Below are 23499 nucleotides of genomic sequence, written 5' to 3' on the forward strand. Positions count from 1 at the left end.
TCTTGGTTACCCGATGTTTACATTGGTTACCAGCCTCTGCAGAAGCCGGCTCCTGCTGCCTGCACATTTAGTTGTTGCTGTCTCGCTGTCACACACAGCGATCTGTGCTTCACAGCGGGACAGCAACAACTAAAAAATGGCCCAGGACATTCAGCAACAACCAACGACCTCACAGCAGGGGCCAGGTTGTTGCTGGATGTCACACACAGCAACATCGCTAGCAACGTCACAAAAGTTGTTCGTTAACAGCGATGTTGCTAGCGATGTTGCTTAGTGTGACGGGGCCTTTACTATTCATAATCCAACAGGTAAAGGGGAGGTGGAGTTCCCTTGCTACTTGTACATAACCATGAAGTGCACGAAATTACAAGGAAGCTTACAGTGCCAAACAAGCATCATTAGGGTAGATGTTGGCACATTTTACAAAACAAACAATACACCACATGTATTACAACACCAGATAAGTGGAGATGGCAACGTAAAAATTCTGTGCAGAAGTTGACCTTGTGTGCAGGAATCTTAAAATGCATAGGGAAAAATACATGTAGCCTATTGTTAATAGCATCATAGTTTGTTTACTGTGTAATGATTTCTTGAGAAGTCTTGAAAGTACTTTTTCAATGAAGAATAAATAGGTACCATCCTTTACACTTGGCAGCGATACAGATCAAATGTTGTTAGAAGTCTAAAATATAGTCAACAGGGTAGCGTACACAAATGTTTTTCAGTAAGGGCGGAACTTTCTCTGAGCTCGCATCAGCGCGATCTTCTGCTTGTCTTCTTCAAACTTTTTACGCAGCTCAGCTAGGTCTGAAAAATACAAAAACAGGACAGTTGTAGGATTATTGTGATACTTTTTTTGTATTGTAGAATATTTCCATTTGAGATAATTTGTGATTCATTAACGTCGTGTAAGGCACATCTACATGATTTAAAACTAAGCATAAGGTGCGCTACTTGCTAATCTAACAAAAATGTGGTTCCTTTTTGAAAAAACACAAGTGATTTTAGTCAATGACATTTGGCAAGCTGCTCCCGATTCTTCCTCCCCCATACTCTTAGGCTTCTGCAAGCTTCTATATACTCGGCAGAGTATAATTCACAGCAATGCTGTGCACCATTATCAGTATCCAGCACATCTCAGCATCAGGAAATGCACATGATCCAGTGTTCTTCAAAACCTTCCACAGGCTCAAGCTGAATAGACCAGACTTTTGCATCCACAGATAAGATATAACAGAATTCCACTGATAATGCCGATACAATCACCACAGAGCGCTACAGAACAAGCGCTGCCCGAGTCAGTTACATAGATCAATCCACAAATGACCTGTTTCAGCTTCATTTACACAGGCTGTTAAACAACCACTGATTGGTTGAAAAGAAAAAAAGACTATGAAATAACTGTGGAAGAGACTGGAAGAAGAGTGGACCAAAATCCCACCAGAGCAGTGAGAGAGACTAGTGATGTCCTGTGGCCGCAGATGTGCTGAAGTCATTCACAGTGATTGCCTGTACACTTCCTGCTGATTGCTGACTGTCGTTATCTTCAGAAAATGTAGTTATGTTTCTCTGTGCTACAGTAATTGCTGTTCTCTAATTACGGTCATCACATTTGGGCAAATAAAAGGTTTAATGTTGAGAAACTTTGGATCTTGTGTAAAACACTGTTCTAGTGGCATGCTGTGCCCCTTACAAAAAAACCTTAAAAAAGGTTCATCAATGTAGATTACATAATTTCTGAAAAAAAGCAAGTGATCATCCATTGTTCTTTTATTTTAATCTCCAGTATAAGTGCCCAGGCACCTCTGTAGAAGGCATAATACTCAGCTAGGGGCGCTCCGATCCAATGGGTGTCGCTGTTCTCGGTCCGGCGCCTCCTCCATATTGTGCGATCGCCATCCTCCTGCCCAGCCCTGTGTGCATGATGTGTTCTGCGTCCTTCACAGAGCCCTTTATTGTGCTACAGAAGAGCAAAGGTCAAAGACCAGGCAGGTCAAAGTGCACATGCAGGAGCGCAACAGAGGCTGCCCTAGGTTAGTGATGTCATGCGTCTATGAGACACCCCACATCATTAATCTGTAAGTGAAAGTAAATAACCACAAACAGCCAAAAAATCCTTTATTTGAAATAAAATAAAAAGCCACCCTCTTTCACTGCTTTATTAACCCCCAAAATACCCCTCCAGGTCCGAAGTAATCCACACGAGATCCCACGGCGCTTCCAGCCCTGCTACATCCCTGTCCTATCACAACCAGCGGCCATACAGCATGGCTGCCAGCTGTGAGGGTGGACAGAGCCGCAGCGATCAGAATAAACTAGGGTGAACCCCTGACATCACAACTATGGATCCCGCAGTATGGCGGGTGTCACAGCAATGACATGGCCGGGTTCACTGCGGTTCAGGCCGCTACTGAAGTGAGCTGCGTGATCGGCGGTGCCGTCATTCACGTGAGTCCTCCAGCTGCGGCTTACTTCAGTCGCGGCCTAATGTGCGCTCACAGGTGGAGGACTCGAGCTGTGGCTCCACAGCTGGAGTCCTCCAGCTGTCATAGCAAACCACCCGAGTGACTGAAGTGAGCAGCCTGATCGGCGGTGCAGTCACTCAGATGTTTGCTGTCACAGCTCGAGTCCTCCACCGCTGATAGAGCGACTCTTCAGTGCTGTACGATGTAGACACGCCCACCGGCGGCTGTGACTGGTTGCAGTCAGACAGCTGTCACTCAGCATGGGGGCTCATCTGACTGCAACCAATCACAGACGGGGGAGGAGCCAATATGTATGAGGCTAATGAGCTGGTCGGGAAGAAGATGAGGCGGGGGAGCAGTGTGACAGCCGGTGATCGGTAAGTATGTACTGCTTGGGGGAAAGAGAGACAGAGACGCCGGCACCTACACTGACACGGCACCGACACTCACGGGCACCACACTGAAACTGACACAGGCACCGGGTACACATGGACACGACACACAGACCCCGGCAAGTCAAAAACACTCCAGCATTGATTTTGGCATTCTGGAACCAAGTTGGTGAGCTGCGTTTTTGTTGACAAAACCGCAAGTAAAACGCATGCAAAATGCAAGCCAAACACACCAATTTGATAGCATGCATTTTTCCTTGTGTTTTTGATGCCCTCATTGATTTCAATGGGTGACAAATGTTGACAAAAATGCAAGAAAGAATGAATGAACATGCTGCATCTTGTCAAACTTTTGACAAAAAAACGCTGACAAAAACAATGTGCGCACAGCAAATCTGACTTCTCAGACTTTGCTGGGAAGTCAGATGTCAAAGTTCTACACCAAAAAACGTGGCACAAATGCAACAAAAAACGCAGCGTGCGCATGTAGCCTTAGAAATACTTCCCTAAGAATTTTGGCGATTCTGGATAACTCCGAAATTCCCTCAACATGGCAGGAGTCAAATCTAAAAACGATCGGAGACATCTTTAACGGAAAAGACTTTGATCTTTATATCCAGGAAGGATAGAAACACAAGCTCCCAAACTGATTTTAAGGCCCTCATCAAATTTAGGGAAATTTTAAAGACAAAATTATTTACAAACCCCCTTTCTGAAATAACCTGCATGTTATTCTGTAACCCAACCAGAATGTCCCTATGGTGTTGTAAAAATATCTATAACCACTTCAATAACGATCGAACATTCCACAAAAGCAAATATATGCTAGGTTGGGAAAAAGATTTGGGTAAATGCTTTACGGATGAGGAATGGCAGAAAGCCATTTCACTAACCTATTCTTCAAATGCATGTGCCTCTCTCCATCAATCTCACTTCAAAACTCTCTCGCGTTGGTATCTCACTCCATGCAGACTTGCGACATTTAATAGAGAGACGTCCCCTTTAGGATGGAGGGATTGTGACAAGAGAGGTACTCTACTCCATATTTTCTGGCGTTGTCCCAAATTGAAGAGTCTCTTGGAAAATATTTCTAGTCTGATCAGATTACTAACTCCACAATTCAGATAACTCCCCAAATGGCCCTGCTTTCACTTAATTTGGAGATATTTCACTAATATATATTATATTAATATATATATTATATTAATATATATATATATATATTATATATTATATTAATATATATATTATATATTATATTAATATATATATTATATATTATATTAATATATATATATTATATATTATATTAATATATATATATTATATATTATATTAATATATATATTATATTAATATATATATTATATTTATATATATATTATATATTATATTTATATATATATATATACACACATACACACATTATATATATATATATATATATATATATATATATATATATATATATATATATATATATATATATATATATACATATATATCCTAACTCATTTATTGCTAGTTACTAGACATCTTATAGCTTCTAATTGGAAGAAACCTGCGGTGCCCACTATCTCTGAGGTTGTAGAGACTACTACTCTTCACAACAACTTCGAGAAGTTGCTACCATTAACTATGCCTTTACCTCCTATTACTGAAGATGGGATCACTGGAATAGTTTTATACAAGGTATTACATAAATAAATATCTAATATATAAAGATGTATGTATGTATGTATGTATGTATGTATGTATGTATGTATGTATGTATGTATGTATGTATGTATGTATGTATGGGATTGGCATCTGCACCGTTGCAGCTACAGCCACAAAATTTTGTACACTCACGTCTGGACCCAGAGAGCATTATAGGCTATGTTGTGAGGCGAAATTTTAACCCCGCGCGCTCCAATTTACCAATCAATTTTGCCTACATAATGGGGAAAAAGTGAAACGAGAAAGTGTATCTGCACCGTCGCATTTACAATCACAAAATTTTGCACAGACACCTCTTGTGACCCAGGGAACGTCGTAGACTATGTTTTGACAAGAAAATTTAACCCTGTGCTTTACAGTTACTCTCCAAAAAACATGCCTTCATTAAAGTAAATGGAGCCTGGAACTACAGGTTATTAGCAGGAGCTGTGATTGGTTGCGATAGGAACAAAAAGACATTCATAGTATAAGAAGCTTATATGTGAGACGGATGGAGAGAGGCAGACGGATGGAGAGAGGCAGACGGATGGAGAGAGGCAGACGGATGGAGAGAGGCAGACGGATGGAGAGAGGCAGACGGATGGAGAGAGGCAGACGGATGGAGAGAGGGAGACGGATGGAGAGAGGGAGACGGATGGAGAGAGGGAGACGGATGGAGAGAGGGAGACGGATGGAGAGAGGCAGACGGATGGAGAGAGGCAGACGGATGGAGAGAGGCAGACGGATGGAGAGAGGCAGACGGATGGAGAGAGGCAGACGGATGGAGAGAGGCAGACGGATGGAGAGAGGCAGACGGATGGAGAGAGGCAGACGGATGGAGAGAGGCAGACGGATGGAGAGAGGCAGACGGATGGAGAGAGGCAGCTTCTATTAGCTTAGTTTTTGCCTTTTAATAATTACATTTCTATCTATTTGTTTTGTGGTGTTTGTGTGCAGAATAAATTTTTGTTAACACATTCTATTTTGTTAACAGCAGTTATTAACCCGGGCGAAGCCGGGCAGTACAGCCAGTTATTTATAACTACTTTAAAAACCTTTTCATAACATGAATCATTTTATTCAAACCTTCAGACATGCTTTCTCGACAATATGCTTATATTCCTAGAATGGAAGCCTGTTAACATGGTTAAGATTTGCTTAAGTTCATTGTTCTACCTTTTACCCACTCCCTCTTCACCTTGTTTTTCCTTGCCTACACCCCCCCCCCTTTCAACCCCAATACCTCCCCTTCCCCGCTCTTTTCCTATACCCCCCGATAAAAAAAAACCAAAAAACGTGTTATTCATACAATAGATCTCCACATGTATTCAAATAATGGTATGCTTCGCATAATATCTTGATTGTGTGGATTTGATATATTATTCTGTTAACCTTATTTTAATAAAAATATATGAAAAGAGAGCAGCTGTACTTGGTTTTAAGTCCTTCTGTGCCAAGTCCCTTTAACATTATGCTGTATACAAAACAATCAAGTTAGCGGCAGCACATCCTGTGTTGTCAATAACATTCAAGTTACCATCCTGTTTAAATAGGCCTGCAATCGCGAATAAACGGTCCAAGAATTATCAGCTTTACTGAACTGTCTTACAAATGATTTCGGGTAAATAAGGGTAAGTAATAAGCACCAGTTGCATTTAGTTAAGTCATCGGTGCTAGCTTACCAGCCTAAAGATGAGTAATGATGGGACAGGACTATCGCTCATATGATCGGTCTAGCCCCATATACACAGTACTTATTGTCTTCACCCATGTAAATATGCTGATGTCCTGCTGATAATGGTTTTTATAAAATGATTAAATTCAAGTCAAATCACCCAAAAGAAAGTGTTTTGCACGTTTGTTGGAAGATTTCTGGCATGTTCATACTAGTAGATAACATAGGGTTTTACAGTTGCAATATAAGTGCAAAGAATGGAAAAAATAAGACCCTTACGTTCTTTCTTCTTATTACGAATCTGCCAAGCATAGAAGTTTAGAAGTTCTTTTTGTGCTCTCTTTTTCTTTTCCTTCTCTGTCAATCGAAGATTTATGGCTTCAGTCCGTGCTATGCCTGGGCGACGACCTTTCCTCGTCACCGTTATCCAGCCATCCTCATCCGGCACGCCTTCCTTTTCCTTCGCTTTGTCTTCTTTCTGTTGGAGAAGCAAAAAAATTTGGGATGGAATTCGCTAAAATGATTTGCATTAGTTTTGCGTCAATAGAAAGTTGAAAATTATGGCGTTTACATCTGTGCAATATTGTCTCTCTTCCTATTTATGTTCAATCTTTTTTATTAAGTATTTTTTCATAATTACAATAAACATCATGAGCATATATTGAAAACATTTACAAATTTCCAACACAAAAATGTACTGAACTGTTTAGTTATGTCCTTATGTGTCCTAAGACACAACTCCCTCTGTCCATTCCAAACAGTGCCCCCGCATCCCCATGACCTTCTGTAGCTGAGTTCATGCAATACAAGGAATGTAGCCACAAACGACTACATTTGGACTTCCTGGGTCACTAGGACAGTATATCTTAAGAAATATTATATTGTTCGTCACTTCCAGAGAGATTAAAGACTCCAACAAGATTATGGATATGAATGAGTAAAGAGCATTATAAAAGATACATATAAGAGAAAAGAGAAAGCAGGGAGGGGGCGAAGAGGGGGCGGGAGGGGGGGAGGGGAAGGGAAAGAGGTCACCTGGGGGACCCGTGACCAAGGGTCAAGCCGAAGCCCCTGTTCCTCCTTCCATATCTCTCCGCGCAAGCAGGTGTCCCTGTCCACCCATTTCAGGTTTCTTAAAAAAGCTTATGGAAATCCGTGGAGTCATGGAAACTCATCCACTCACTCCAGGTTGTATAAAACTTAGCTCCATATCCAGAGAGGTCAGCCGACATTTCCTCCATTCTGTAGATATCGGTCATTTCCGAATACCATTCTGTGATTGGAGGAATTGTGGTCGTTTTCCAATGTCTTGGAATTACCGAGTGGGCGGCTGTTATGCAGAATCTCAGGATGTCTTTCTTGTGGTAAGAGATTGACTGTGGCAAAATGGAAAGTAGGGCAATTTTAGGAGAACTCACCACCTGTCTCCCAGTTATGAGTCGGTAGTTGTCAAATACCTTAGTCCAAAAGGGTTTTATCAGCTGACACTCCCACCAGATATGAATCATGGTGCCCTTCTCCTTGTTACACCTCCAACACACTTGGGAGACCTGTGGGAAGATCGCGTGAAGCTTTGACGGATATTGATACCATCGTGTTAATATTTTATAATTTTTCTCCTGGGCAGAGCATGCAATTGACATCTTGTGGCTGAATAAGAAACTTTTCGCCCACTCCTCCTGTGAGATGGTCTCCCCCAGATCCCGTTCCCAAGCCAGCTGGTAGTTTGTCTTATCAGCTCCCCCATGTCCGATGAGGACCTTATATATGAGGGAGATTGCATGATCCGGGGAGTCCCCCCTTTTGAACAGTTCCTCCAGTGGAGTAAGAGTTCTGCGGATCAGGCCCTCTGCCTCCCGTGCAGAGAGAAACGACCGCAGCTGTACGTATTCAAACCACTGCACTCCTCTCCCCATGGGCCGCAATCTGATATCCTGAAAGTCAGGCAGCTTACCATCCACGAGAATGTCTCCAACGCGGGTGTCCTCCACTGCCCTCCATCCGAGAAAAGCGCTCTTCCGATAACCAGGACAGAAAGAAGGGCAAGAAAAGAGAGGAGACAGGGGGCCTAGAGTGTTTGATGGAGCAAATTTGCCTGATACTGTGTGCCAAACTTTGAGGGTGTCCCTTGTGTATTTCGGTGCCGAACCCATCATGGAATTGTCTGGTAGTGGTATCCAGGGGAGATGGCCCAGAGGGACTGGAATATCTGTCTGTTCTATCTGTACCCATTGTTTATGTTTGTTTTGGAAAGTCCAATCCAGCACACGGACCAGAGCTGAGGCCTGGAAGTATGTTTTAAAGTCAGGGAGTCCAGCTCCCCCCTTTTCCTTTAGGCGAGTCAAGGAGCGCAACCCAATCCGAGGCCTCCTCCCCCCCCACACAAAGCGCACCAAAGCTGAACGTAGGCTCTGAAAAAACCCACTTGGGGGTATTATAGGGACAGTTTGGTAAATGTATAAAAAACGGGGTAAAATGTCCATCTTAATCACGTTCATCCTACCAAACCACGATAGTCTCAATCCATTGTAGGATGTTAGATTTTTAATTGTTCGGTTTAGCAGGGTTAGGTAATTAAGCGTGTATAATTTAGATAAATCTGCCGGAATGTACACCCCCAAATACTTCACTGCCTCAGGTTTCCACTTGAACGGGAAATTGGAGGCGATCCGACTAACCTCTGATTGGGGTAACGAGATATTCAAGGCCTCCGATTTAGAAAAATTGACCCTAAAATTACTTAAGTGGCCAAATCGTTCAAGTTCCTTCATCAATGATGGTAGGGAGGTGTGGGGTTGACTGACATATAATAATAAATCGTCTGCGTACAATGCCGCTTTATGATGGACTGAACCACATCTAATCCCCTGGATATCCTCATTTTTCCTAATGGCATTCGCCAAATGTTCCATAACAATTACATATAACAGAGGGGACAAAGGGCACCCCTGTCTGGTCCCGTTCTGTATGGCAAAAGAGGAGGACAACATACCATTGATCCGGACCCGGGCAGTCGGACCAGAGTATAGCGCAAAGATTTTTTGTAGGAACTTGGGACCCAATCCCAGTTGATCTAGGGCTGCTCTCATGAATCCCCAGTGGACCCGGTCAAAGGCCTTTTCTGCATCGATGGACAATAAGCCCATGGGGATTGATTCAAGCTTGGCCTTCGCTACCAGAAGTCCAGTCTTGATGGTATTATCCCTGGCTTCACGGCCTTTGACAAAGCCCACCTGGTCTGTATGTATACTCGGGGGCAGCAAGGGCGCCAATCTGTCCGCCAGTATCTTAGAGAAAAGTTTAATGTCAATGTTCAACAAAGATATGGGTCGATAATTTGCAGCATGTGCTAGGTCCTTCCCGGGCTTGGGGATTACACTAATGTGTGCCTCTAGGGACTGAGGAACGAATCCAACCTCTCCATCCAAGGAGTTAAACGTTCTGGCCATAATTGGGGCCAACTGTGCTCCGAACAGTTTATAAAAAGCCGGGGTGAATCCATCCGGTCCCGGGCATTTACCAGAGGGAGTGTGTCGAATAGCGGCACCTATCTCTATTTCTGAAATGTCCTCCTCCACCAAAGCCCCAGAAAGCAAGACATCCAGAGGGGGGAGGGCAGTATCTCCTACATATTTTCTTATTTTTTCCCCTAATTCCGTTGGGGCGAGGTCCGCGAACTGACCCTTAATGTTATATAACTTGTCATAGTATGATTTGAAGACTTCAAGGATCTCCCCTGGATCGTGTGTGTTCCCATCTCTCTGTGTCTTGATAAATGGGATGTATGAAATGGCAGCCCTGGGATGTAGCATGCGTGCCAGAGGACGTCCGCATTTATCTGCCGCCTCATAAAAGAATCGCTTCATACGTTCTTTCTGATACAAATACCTCCGGTCCAGAAGGTCCTTAAGCGCAGCTCGCTTTTGAATAAGGTCAGCCATATCCGTTGGGGCGAGCGTCTGCTTATGCCGAAGCTCCAATCGGTGAATCTGCTGCAATAAACCGTTCACCTCCTCTGTCCTTTCTTTTTTAAGTCTGGAGCCGTGCTTAATCAGCACTCCCCTCAGGACGCATTTCAATGTTTCCCACTGGACCGGAGGTGATGTTGGATCTCCTTTATGTACCTGGACGAAGGACTCTATTGTGTCCTGCAACTCTTTCTGGCATATGCTATCTTTGAGAAGATTGCTATTTAGCCTCCATGTCCATGGGCGCTGAGTGACAGGGGGGATCTGTAGGGACAAGTAAATTGGGGCATGGTCTGACCAGAATATATCTCCAATTTTAGCTATCGGTTGCCAAGAAAGGGCTCGCTGTCCCACCAAAAAGAAGTCAATTCTAGAGTATGTATTATGTGGGGGGGAGAAGAAAGTATAGTCCTTACCCTGTGGATTCAGAATGCGCCAAATGTCTATCAGCTGGAGGGCATGGAGGTCCCGCCTCAAAGAACCCATCTCGCGACGCCGACCTGGGCCTCTTCCAGAGGAGGAGTCTACTGCTGGATTTAGGGTAAAATTAAAGTCCCCGCCGATAAGCAGCGTCCCCTCTGCGAAGTCCGCCAGTGTCTTCAGGAGAGATCTGCACATAGAGACCTGGTTATTGTTTGGAAGATACCAATTAGCAATGCTAAACACCATATTGAATACCCTCAATTTGAGGAACACGTATCTACCTTGGCTATCTATGCATGTATCAATGATCGTATGCGCAAGCTGTTTATGTATTGCTATAGAGACTCCCTTAGACTTAGCCTCCGGGTTAGTGCTGTGGTACCATACGGGGTAGAATCTATCTTTAAATGCTGGTATATTGCCGGTTTTGAAATGCGTCTCCTGCAACAGGAGAATTTGTGTCCTCTGTTTGTGCATGGAGTAAAGGACCTGCGAGCGCTTCTGTGGGATATTGAATCCCCTTACATTGAGTGAACATAATCTAAGGGCCTCCATCTCCCCGTCTATAGGTCCCCCAAGGAACAGAAAATTATTATTGTCAGAAAGGGGCGAGGAAGAGGGGGAGGGGTAAGGGGGGGGGGGGGAGGTGATGTGCAGAAGGGAAGAGAGGAGAAGAGGTAGTACAACTACTAAGGAGAGTTAGCGATAGGACTAGTTATAGATGGGAGCAAGGAAGAGAGGAAAGAAGGAAAAAGAGAAGAGGAAGAAAAAAAGAATGTAAAAGAGGAAATAAGAAGAAAAGGGAAGAAAAAGACTAAGAAAAAGAAGATAGGCCCTCAACAATAGTATTAGGCCGTGGTCTTGGGGTCAGTATAACCTACACCTGCCCGCAGCGTGTAGAACCCCGGTGGGGAGTAGTCTTTCAAAAGAGGCCCGTCTCCCCCGAACAGGCCCCAGACCCCTTAAACTGAAGTATTTTAAACTAGAACAATATTTGAGGACGACACACCTTCACCCCACTTATCATTGAACTTCAAATAACTGTTAGTAATTAACTAGTAAGACATCAAAAATATTTAGCTATTATTACGTTCCTGAGACTGATGGCTCAGGTCAGAACTTAGCCGAAATAAATTCTGAATCAACTCTAAACCGGCCTGCAAGATCTGGATTCAACAACATGTCCAAGACTGGAAAGGGTGGGATGATCTCACTCCCCCTCACAGTCAGCTGGTGTCATTTCCACCCCTTTCTTTCGCTGTGAGCCCCGATTTTTCCTACGAGTAATTTCTCGTCGCGGTAGAGGGTTGGTGGTTGACTCTCCAGGGAGGCTGTGCACTCGTGGCCACTCCTTGTCTGAGATATGAACGACCGGTAATCCGAGGGCTGCACAAAAGGATGGAATATCCATTAGAGAATGGAGCACATGAGAACCTCCAGCATGTCGAACCTGTAGTTTAAAGGGGAAACCCCAAGAATACAGAATATTTCTCTGTCGTAGAACGTCCAATAGAGGTCTCAGGGCCCTGCGCTTCTGTAGAGTGTGCCTAGACAAATCCGGGAGTAATTGGATCGGTGTATTCTTAAACAAGACAGAGTCCCTTTGCCTAGCTTTGGCCAGGATTTCTTCTTTTTTTTTATACTTATGGACTCTACATATTACATCCCGAGGATTAGCATTGTCCAATGGTCTGGGGCCCAGAGATCTATGTGCTCTGTCCAATTCCAGGTGGGAATCCCTTGGTAGGTCCAAAATGGAGTTGAACAGACGTCCTAATGATGCATCCAAGTCCTGGGGGGCTACGGACTCGGGGATACCCCGTATCCTGATGTTATTACGTCTGCCCCTGTTCTCTAAATCGTCTAACAGGTTCGTCAAGTTCTCTATTTGGATAGCTTGTGCCGCAAGAGTCTGTGCCTGTTGGGAAAGCTGTGCAGACATAGAGGCTGAGCACGTCTCGGAAGCTGTCATGCGTACGTTTAACTGCTGCATTTCTCCTCTCATGGACTTAGACTCTGCTTTGTATGAAGCCTCCATTCTGCTGATGTAATCATCCATTTCTTCTCTAGTTGGGATAGCTCGGATACGGGCCTTAAGATCATCCCAGACACATATCTCTGATCCCCTCTCTCCAATGTCTCCATCTTCCGGACTGTGTGGAGGAGACCTGAGGGCAGCTGGTATCCGTCCTCTTTCAGGGGATGATGAGGTTTCACTTATATAGGAGTCCCCCACCGTGTCTAGGGCGTTTACCGGAGGTCCCCTTTCCATCCGTTTAGGCCGGGCACTACTGGGAGCAGGGATTAGAGGGGCCTCTAATGTACTGTGTACAGCAGTAACAAGTGGCTCATCACCAAGGCTCCTGAGCCTTAACTGCTCTGTACTGAGCGATGCCTCCCTGTATTCCTCTAGTGTTTCCCGCTCATAGGGTACCCCATGGGGGATGTCGTTATAGTCCTGCTGCTGATTCCCCCTGTTAGTCTGTTGGGCTGGCTGCATCATTATCAGGGGCTTCCCCAGAGCCTTACCCCCATCCTGGCCTTCGGCGTCCCGCTCTGTACGCTGCTCTGTTTTCTCCCGGTCCCTCGGGCGGTGGGTCTCCGGCGCTGCAGCTGCCGCCATTATGTGAGTGGAGGGGATTCCCCTGTGCTGCGCCTCCTCGCCGCGTTCGGGCCCATTACCGCCGCTGCTCTGCTTTCCAACCACCGCCGCTGTCGAAAGGGCCCTGGGCAGCTGAGGCTGTGTGATAATGCCGCCCTCCTCCATGCTGCCGGGCGGCGCGGATGTCTCCCGGAGTGCTGCGGCCGCCATTTTAGGTGAGGAAGACACTCGGCCTGGTCCGGTGGAGCTCCTTAAATATCTTGTTATGCGCGCAGGAGCCGGTATCCGATGTTCTATTTTGGGCCTGCCGCTATTGCTGCTTCTCTTAGCCGGCATTGGCTGAGGTAGAGCCGGGTATGTGTCTCCTAAACGGGGTCCAGGGCCTGTCCGAGCACGAGAGCAAGGGAAGTCAGCGTCCTCACTCCTCCATTGCCAGGCCACGCCCCCCCGTCTCTCTTCCTATTTAAACGTTTTTACGAAAAAAAAAAAAAATATATATACAGTGGAACCTCGCCTAACGAGTAACCCAGATAGCGAGTATTTCGCTTAACGAGCAAAGCTTGCTGTAAATTTGTAACTCAGTTTATGAGCAAGCTTTGCTGAACGAGCAAAATACTCACCGCACACACTTCCGGTTCCGTACATCCACCGCGCTCTGACGCGCTCTTTCAGTCCACAGAAAAAACACACACACACACACACACACACACACACACACACACACACAGACACACACAGACACACACAGACACTGCTCACTTTACCTTCCATTTCATTGACGACCTCACGGTTCTTGTAGTTCGCCGCTTCAGGATGTGTATCGGTAACCATCGCGACGAGGGAGGAACTTCCGCTGTCAGCCACTACTCAAAGGCAGCGCGCTGGCCAATCAGAGGCAAGCGGCTCCTGCCTTTGACGTGAGCACTCTGGCAGCGAAAGTTCCTCCCTTGTCGCGATGGTTACTGATACACATCCTACAAGATCCAGGAGGCCGGCGATGAAACGGAAGGTAAGGTGAGCATAATATGTGTGTGTGCGCGTTTGTTCATGTTTGTGCGTGTTTGTACGTGTGTGGAATGGCACAATAGGGGACCAGGATGGGAGATTTAACAAGTTTTGGAACGAATTGTCTGCATTTCAATGATTTCCTATGGGAAATCTTGCTTTGCTGAATGAGTAACTTGGTTAACAAGCACACTCTCAGAACGGATTGTTCTCGTTAACCAAGGTTCCACTGTATATTATATATTCCACACACCTTTCTAAGTTTGGCATCACAATAAATGTACTGACCAAAAGAATTTTATTGCTCTGTTATTTTTAAACACAGAAAAAGTACTGAAACAATACCCAAAACACAATGGTGGAATTGCACTTTTTACTTCAACATTTCACACTTTACGATTTTTTCCCTGTAATGCATTAATTTATAAGATTACATGAATGGCGTCATTCAAAACTAAAACTTGTCCCACAAAAAACAAGCCCTCAATAGAAAAATAAAAATAGTAATATCTGGACAGATATCCCTTCATCCTTGGGCCTCCTGATGGACCCAAAGATTGAGGGAAAAACGTTGAGAAGTGAGAGATCAGATGAGGCACATACTGGATGTATTCAATCCATCACTGAAGGGATCAATATAATGGATATTTGTGACCAACCTAGCAATGCTGAATATTAACTTATGTCTAGCAATACATGGCATACTTTTAATTTGAAGACTTATGACTTCACACTGCTAAAGTAGCACCCCCTTCAAAATTTGTATCCTTGATATATTGCAGTCATCACATTAAATAGCACTGTGTACTTACAATTGCTCATTTTGCCCTCCTACCTAGTTATAAGTTATACAGTGACAAGCAGAAGGGTAACAATGTTTTGAACTTTTGATTTTCAGACGCCATTTCTCATAAATTGAGCCACTAGAATTGTGCGCTTTTTACCTTCATTTTGGCTATTGCATACATAGCTGACTTGTAACTATAAGGCCAGAGTCACACTTGCGAGTCTTGCATCACATCACCCGTCACGGCTGCACACTCTCCGGACAGGAGCATCTCCGCTGCATAGAGATACATGCAACCGACCCGCTCCTGTCAGAAGAGTGTGAGTCCATGCCAGGAGATGAAACGCGAGACTAGCACGAGATACACGCGAGGCACTCGCAAGTGTGACTCTGGCCTTAAGCACATGGAAAGTCAAGACACCAGCTGAAATCTATTTGCATTTCGAAAGCAATCCTGCCACTTATTGAAAAATAATCTCATCTGGTTCTACTGATGGCCTATAAAAAGGTGTCTCACAAGAAACATCACATGATGAATAAAACTAGTAAGCTGTCAAGATCTTCACAACCTTATTGTTGCAAAACATATTGATTGTATTGGTTAAAGAATTTCTAAACTACTTAAGGTTCCAGTAAGCACTGATGTCTCAATAATCCTGAAGTGGAAACAACATTATCTCACCATAAACCGGCCAAAACCAGGTGCTGGCCGCAAGATTTCAGACAGAAGAGTGAAAATTATCAGAACAGTTGTCTAAGAGCAAAGGACCATCTGTGGAGAGCTACAGACAGAACTGGAATCAGAAGATACAATTGTTTCAAAGAAAACAATACGTAGCGCAGTCAAGCTCCATGACCTGTATGAAGCCTCACCACGCAAGACTCCATGGCTGAACACAAAACCTGTTCAAGCATGTTTAAAATCTGCTCAACAACATCTAGACAAGCCTGTGAAATACACCGTATTTTTCGCTTTATAAGACGGACTTTTCCTCCCAAAAATTTGGGAGGAAAATGGGGGGTGCGTCTTATAATTCGAATATATCGGTACCTGGGTGTCCTGTCTGTGCGGCCAGGTACTCGTGGGCTGCGTGCCGGCGGCAGCCGGGTGCTGCTGCCCTCACACAGGCACCCGGCTGTGCAGCAAGTTACCCAGTTTGTCCGCGGTCCCACTTTCAAATGATGGCGCCGTGCGCGTGCGCAGATGGAGCCCTGGGATGAGAGCTCCATCTGTGCATGCGTCGGCTCCGGGCGCCATCACTTGAATCGGGACCACAGACACACTGGGAAAACACCGCATCGGTTTGTTCCACCACTGAGCCGTCACCGCCGCTGCCACCACTGAGCCGTCACCGCCGCTGCCACCACTGAGCCACCATTTGAACCGGGACCGCGGACACTCTCACTGCACCGGCCTGCTGCACAACTCACCAGCCACCGCTGCTGCCGCCACCATGGACGCCACTGCCCCTGCCACCACTGAACCGCCGTGCCTGCCAGCACAACCTGTGCCTCCTGTGACCCGCTTCACCACCACTGCTGCTGCCCCCCTCCGGTAAGAGAACACCGGAGTATAAGACGGACCCCATTTTTCTTTTTTTTACGTCTAAATTTGGGGTGCGTCTTATAAAGCGAAAAATACAGTAGTCTGGTCAGATGAGACCAAAACTGAGCTCTTTAGATGCCATAATACACACCATGTTGGAGGCCAGAAACACCATACCAACAGTGAAGTTTGGGGGATGTGAACATCATGGTGTGGGGCTGTTTTTTAGTATTCAACAATGGCAAACTTTATATGACAAGGAAGGATGCATGGGCAAATCAACAGAGACATTCTTGATACAAATCTACTCCTATCTACCAGGAAGATTAAGAAATGTGGGTGGATACAGTAGTCATAAATGGTACATTCTCTAAATGGGCCATAGTCAGCAGTGGGGTGCCGCAGGGATCTGTGCTAGGACCAATTCTTTTTAATCTCTTTATTAAAATGACCTTGTGGATGAGATTGATAGTAAAGTGTCAGTCTATGCTGATGACACCAAACTATGTAGGATATTAAAAACGGACCTTGATAGTATAATATTACAAAAAGATCTGGATAAGATGTCAGAATGGGCAGATACTTGGCAAATGAGATTTAATGTTGATAAATGTAAAGTAATGCACCTAGGACGGAGTAATCCTATAGCTGCGTATACATTAAATGTAAGTAAACTCGGGAATACAGAACAGGAGAAGGACTTGGGTATTCTCATTACAAATAAGCTGAGCAGCAGCACTCAATGTCAAGCAGCAGCTGCTAAAGCAAACAAGATTCTAGGGTGTATAAAAAGAGAGATTAGATCCCGTGATCCCAACGTATTGTTACCCCTCTATAAATCACTTGTAAGGCCACATCTGGAATATGGGATTCAGTTTTGGGCTCCACATTTTAAAAAGGACATTCAGAAGTTAGAGTCAGTTCAAAGGCAGGCAACTAGACTATTACAAGGAATGGAAGGCCTCCCATATGATGACAGGTTGAAAAAGTTAGATATGTTTAGCTTAGAAAAAAGATGTCTCAGAGGAGATCTCATTTATATGTATAAATACATGTGTGGTCAATATAAAGGACTGGCACATGACTTATTTCTTCCAAAGACAATACTAAGGACCAGGGGGCATTCACTGCGAGTAGAAGAAAAGCGATTCCGACAGGTAAATAGGAAAGGGTTCTTTACAGTTAGAGCAGTCAGACTGTGGAATGCCCTACCACAAGAGGTAGTAATGGCTGATACTATAACAGCTTTCAAAAAAGGGCTGGATGATTTCCTCAGTACACACAACATTGATGGTTATAAATGACTTTGTGACCAAATGTAGAACTGGTGGAGGAAGGTTGAACTAGATGGACCTAGGTCTTTTTTCAACCTTAGTAACTATGTAACTATGATATTTCAGCAAGACAATGATCTGAAACACACAAAGAAAACTCAGTTTTGTTTCAGAGAAAAAAAAATAAAGCTGCTAGAATAGCCCAGACAATCACCTGACCTGAATCTAATAGAAAACAATTTATGGAAGAAACACAATCTCAGAGTTCATAGGAGCCCAAGGAACCTTCAGGATTTGAAGAGTGTTTGGTGTGTAAGAATGGACCAAAATCACAGCTGAGCAATGCATGTGATCATTTTCATCAGACAGGAGGCAATAATCACCAAAGGCTTTTGTACGAACTATTAATGAAATTTCAAAGAGTGTTCAATACTTTTTCCCTGTGTTACTTTTGATTATTACACAATTCATGGACATCTATGGTTTGATTTATTTGCCGGTGTGGATTGGATGGGTTGTAACCAACATATTGTGAGAAATTCATGTCAATAACACCTTTAGAAATAAATGCAGCTTTTACCCATGTCACCCCATTAGACTAACAAGTCTCTCTCTAGGCACACACAAAAATGTATCAGGGCAGGGAGAATCTTCCTGGCACTGGCCTTGGACTAGTGAGCCAAGATTCCTGGCTGGCATTTAATAACTATGCAAAATATTTAGCTTGCAGTCTCTAATCCTCGTAGCGTTTTACAGTAAAACATAGTCGGTAGCAATAACGCAGTTAATGTCTGATTCAGGTTGCCTGTAGTTCTGGCAGCATGAATCAGAGGACAGGTTACCTTTAAAACTCATATATAAAACTGGTATCAGGACCAAAAACCATCTTCAACCAAAACTTGTTTACCGTTGTCACTTTCTCATCGTATTCCTGCATGTATGTGTCAATTTCAGCTTGGAGGGCGTCAACATCAACAAAAGACTTTTTATAATCCTCTATCCACTCTAAGGAAAAAAAAAAAAAAGTTTGGTAATAATTACCAAATTCCAGTTTTAATTTTTATAACAAATAAAATAAGTTATTACAAAGATCTTTGAACCGATGGTGCTGGTGTACTTGCTTTAAAACTCCATATCAGAACAGCGGTATAATCCTCCATGAACTTGTCCCACCTCCCAGGCCAATTTTTTCAATTCTGACCACTGCCTCCTTAGACAAAACCTCAAAACCACATCCAAGAAGTTTATTAACCCTTTTAGGTGCTTCACAGGACCTAAATCAGTGGAAGGAAAAAAAAAAAAAATTTTCCTTTAGCCCCAAATTTAGCATTTTCACAAAAGGTAACGGGAGAATTTGCACAACAAATTGTATGGAGCACTTTCTTCTGAGCACGCCAATACCTCACATGTGGTGAAAATCTACTGTTTGGGTGAACGGCAGGGTTTAGAAGGAAAGGAGCGGCATTTGACTTTTTGAGCGCAAAATTGGCTGAAATCATTAGCGGCCGCCATGTTGCATTTGGAAAGCCCCAATGTACGTGAACACTGGAGCTCCCCCACAAGTGACCCCATGTTGGAAACTAGACCCCTCAAGAAATTTATGTAGATGTTTGGTGAAGTTTATAACATTGAGCTAGGGTAACCGTACATAATGCACCTTACAATCTGTTGTGCAATTTCTTCTGAATAGGCCGATACCCCATATATTGTTGAAAAAAAACTTTGAGGCACAGTACAAAGTGAAGGGAAGGAGCATTCAGATTTCATTTGGATGATTTGTGGGTGCCATGGCACATTGGCAGAGACCCCGAGGTGCCAGAACAGCAGAGACCACTTACAAGTGACCCAATTTTACAAACTGAACCCCTCAATGAATTCATATGGGGTGCAGTGATCATATTGACACTACAGGTGTGTCACAAACTTTTATACTATTGAGTGGTGAAGAAAAAAAAAAATTACATTTTTAAACCATTAAAATGTTATTTTAACCCCAGATTTCCAATTTTCCCAAGGGAAATAGGTTAAAAAAAAACAAAAAAAAACCAAAAAAGAAGGGAATTTTGTTTACTTACCGTAAATTCCTTTTCTTCTAGCTCCTATTGGGAGACCCAGACAATTGGGTGTATAGCTTCTGCCTCCGGAGGCCACACAAAGTACTACACTTTAAAAGTGTAACCCCTCCCCTCTGCCTATACACCCTCCCGTGCATCACGGGCTCCTCAGTTTTGGTGCAAAAGCAGGAAGGAGGAAAAACTTATAAATTGGTCTAAGGTAAATTCAATCCGAAGGATGTTCGGAGAACTGAAACATGAACCAAAAGAACAATTCAACATGAACAACATGTGTACACAAAAGAACAACCAGCCCGAAGGGCACAGGGGCTGGTGCTGGGTCTCCCAATAGGAGCTAGAAGAAGAAGGGAATTGTGTTTACTTACCGTAAATTCCTTTTCTTCCAGCTCCAATTGGGAGACCCAGACAATTGGGTGTATAGCTTATGCCTCCGGAGGCCACACAAAGTATTACACTAAAAGTGTAAAGCCCCTCCCCTTCAGCCTATACACCCCCCGTACTGCTACGGGCTCATCAGTTTTGGTGCAAAAGCCCGAAGGAGGAAAAAATTATAAACTGGTTTAAAGTAAATTCAATCCGAAGGAATATCGGAGAACTGAAACCATTTAACATGAACAACATGTGTTATACAAAAACAGGGGCGGGTGCTGGGTCTCCCAATTGGAGCTAGAAGAAAAGGAATTTACGGTAAGTAAACAAAATTCCCTTCTTTGTCGCTCCTTATTGGGAGACCCAGACAATTGGGACGTCCAAAAGCAGTCCCTGGGTGGGTAAATAATACCTCATAATAGAGCCGTAACGGCTCCGTCCTATAGGTGGGCAACTGCCGCCTGAAGGACTCGCCTACCTAGGCTGGCATCTGCCGAAGCATAGGTATGCACCTGATAGTGCTTCGTGAAAGTGGTAGCTGCCTGACACACCTGCTGAGCCATAGCCTGGTGTCGCAAGGCCCAGGACGCTCCCACGGCCCTGGTAGAATGGGCCTTCAGTCCTGAGGGAACCGGAAGCCCCGAGGAACGGTAAGCTTCGAGAATTGGTTCCTTGATCCACCGAGCCAGGGTTGACTTGGAAGCTTGTGTCCCTTTACGCTGACCAGCGACAAGGACAAAGGAGTGCATCCGAGCGGCGCAGGGGCGCCGTTCGAGAAATGTAGATCTTGGCGGACGTAGGTTTCCTAGCCTGTCTCATAGTGGCAATGACGTCTTGAGATAATCCTGAAGACGCTAGGATCCAGGACTCAATGGCCACACAGTCAGGTTGAGGGCCGCAGAATTCAGATGGAAAAACGGCCCTTGAGACAGCAAATCTGGTCGGTCTGGCAGTGCCCACGGTTGGCCGACCGTGAGATGCCACAGATCCGGGTACCACGACCTCCTCGGCCAGTCTGGAGCGACGAGGATGACGCGGCGGCAGTCGGCCCTGATCTTGCGTAACACTCTGGGCAACAGTGCCAGAGGAGGAAACACATAAGGAAGCCGAAACTGCGACCAATCCTGAACTAAGGCGTCTGCCGCCAGAGCTCTGTGATCTTGAGATTGAGCCATGAATGTTGGGACCTTGTTGTTGTGCCGTGACGCCATTAGGTCGACGTCCGGCATCCCCCAGCGGCAACAGATCTCCTGAAACACGTCCGGGTGAAGGGACGATTCCCCTGCGTCCATGCCCTGGCGACTGAGAAAGTCTGCTTCCCAGTTTTCTACGCCCGGGATGTGAACTGCGGATATGGTGGATGCTGTGGCTTCCACCCACAGCAGAATCCGCCGGACTTCCTGGAAGGCTTGCCGACTGCGTGTCCCACCTTGGTGGTTGATGTAAGCCACCGCTGTGGAGTTGTCCGACTGAATTCGGATCTGCTTGCCTTCCAGCCACTGCTGGAACGCTTTTAGGGCAAGATACACTGCCCTGATCTCCAGAACATTGATCTGAAGTGAGGACTCTTGCTGAGTCCACGTACCCTGAGCCCTGTGGTGGAGAAAAACTGCTCCCCACCCTGACAGACTCGCGTCCGTCGTGACCACCGCCCAGGATGGGGGTAGGAAGGATTTCCCCTTCGATAATGAAGTGGGAAGAAGCCACCACCGAAGGGAAGCTTTGGTTGCCTGAGAGAGGGAAACGTTCCTGTCTAGGGACGTCGGCATCCTGTCCCACTTGCGTAGGATGTCCCATTGAAGTGGACGCAGGTGAAACTGCGCGAAAGGGACTGCTTCCATTGCTGCCACCATCTTCCCCAGGAAGTGCATGAGGCGCCTCAAGGGGTGTGACCGACCTTGAAGGAGAGATTGCACCCCTGTCTGTAGTGAACGCTGTTTGTCCAGCGGAAGCTTCACCATCGCTGGAAGAGTATGAAACTCCATGCCAAGATATGTCAGCGATTGGACCGGTGTCAGATTTGACTTTGGAAAATTGATGATCCACCCGAAACTCTGGAGAATCTCCAGAGTAACGTTGAGGCTGTGTTGGCATGCCTCTTGAGAGGGTGCCTTGACCAGCAGATCGTCTAAGTAAGGTATCACTGAGTGACCCTGAGAGTGGAGGACCGCAACTACTGTAGCCATGACCTTGGTGAAAACCCTTGGGGCTGTCGCCAAGCCGAACGGCAGTGCCGCGAACTGAGGTGTTCGTCTCCTATGGCGAAGCGCAAGAAGCGCTGATGCTCTGGAGCAATTGGTACGTGGAGATAAGCATCCTTGATATCGATCGATGCTAGGAAATCTCCTTGGGACATTGAGGCGATGACGGAGCGGAGGGATTCCATCCGGAACCGCCTGGTCCTTACGTGTTTGTTGAGCAGTTTTAGGTCCAAAACAGGACGGAAGGACCCGTCCTTCTTTGGAACCACAAACAGGTTGGAGTAGAAACCGTGGCCCTGTTGCTGAAGAGGAACCGGGACCACCACTCCTTCTGCCTTCAGAATGCCCACCGCCTGCAGAAGAGCCTCGGCTCGCTCGGGAGGCGGAGATGTTCTGAAGAATCGAGTCGGAGGACGAGAGCTGAACTCTATCCTGTAACCGTGAGACAAAATGTCTCTCACCCAACGGTCTTTTACTTGTGGCAGCCAGGTGTCGCAAAAGCGGGAGAGCCTGCCACCGACCGAGGATGCGGTGTGAGGAGGCCGTAAGTCATGAGGAAGCCGCCTTAGTAGCGGCACCTCCGGCGGTCTTTTTAGGGCGTGATTTAGACCGCCATGCGTCGGAGTTCCTCTGATCCTTCTGAGGCCTTTTGGACGAGGAGAATTGGGACCTGCCCGCACCCCGAAAGGACCGAAACCTCGACTGTCCCCTCCTCTGTTGGGGTGTTTTTGGTTTGGCCTGGGGTAAGGATGATTCCTTTCCCTTGGATTGTTTGATGATTTCATCCAATCTCTCACCAAACAAACGGTCGCCAGAAAATGGCAATCCAGTTAAGCACTTTTTGGAAGCCGAATCTGCCTTCCATTCCCGCAGCCACAAGGCCCTGCGTATTGCCACCGAATTGTCGGCTGCAACCGCCGTACGGCTCGCAGAGTCCAGGACAGCATTAATAGCGTAGGACGCAAATGCCGACGTTTGAGAGGTTATAGACTCCACCTGCGGCGCAGACGTACGTG

General features: G+C 45.4%; 1 protein-coding gene across 2 annotated transcripts in view; it reads right to left on the reverse strand.

Annotated features, from left to right (window-relative positions):
- RRP7A (ribosomal RNA processing 7 homolog A) overlaps positions 1–23499 on the reverse strand; it is a 52874-nt gene continuing 29375 nt past the window's right edge. Inside the window, exons 4-6 of one of the 2 annotated variants that reach the window (XM_075320948.1) lie at positions 18746–18843; positions 6513–6711; positions 1–810 (exon numbers count right to left, since the gene is read on the reverse strand). In XM_075320948.1, coding sequence (XP_075177063.1) covers positions 725–810; positions 6513–6711; positions 18746–18843 — 383 coding nt within the window. In that variant the 3' untranslated portion in view covers positions 1–724. The remainder of the gene's footprint in view (positions 811–6512; positions 6712–18745; positions 18844–23499) is intronic. The other variant, XM_075320947.1, reaches the window with a different exon arrangement.

The sequence above is a fragment of the Anomaloglossus baeobatrachus genome, chromosome 8, assembly GCF_048569485.1.
Source record: "Anomaloglossus baeobatrachus isolate aAnoBae1 chromosome 8, aAnoBae1.hap1, whole genome shotgun sequence".
Taxonomy (NCBI): Eukaryota; Metazoa; Chordata; class Amphibia; order Anura; family Aromobatidae; genus Anomaloglossus; species Anomaloglossus baeobatrachus.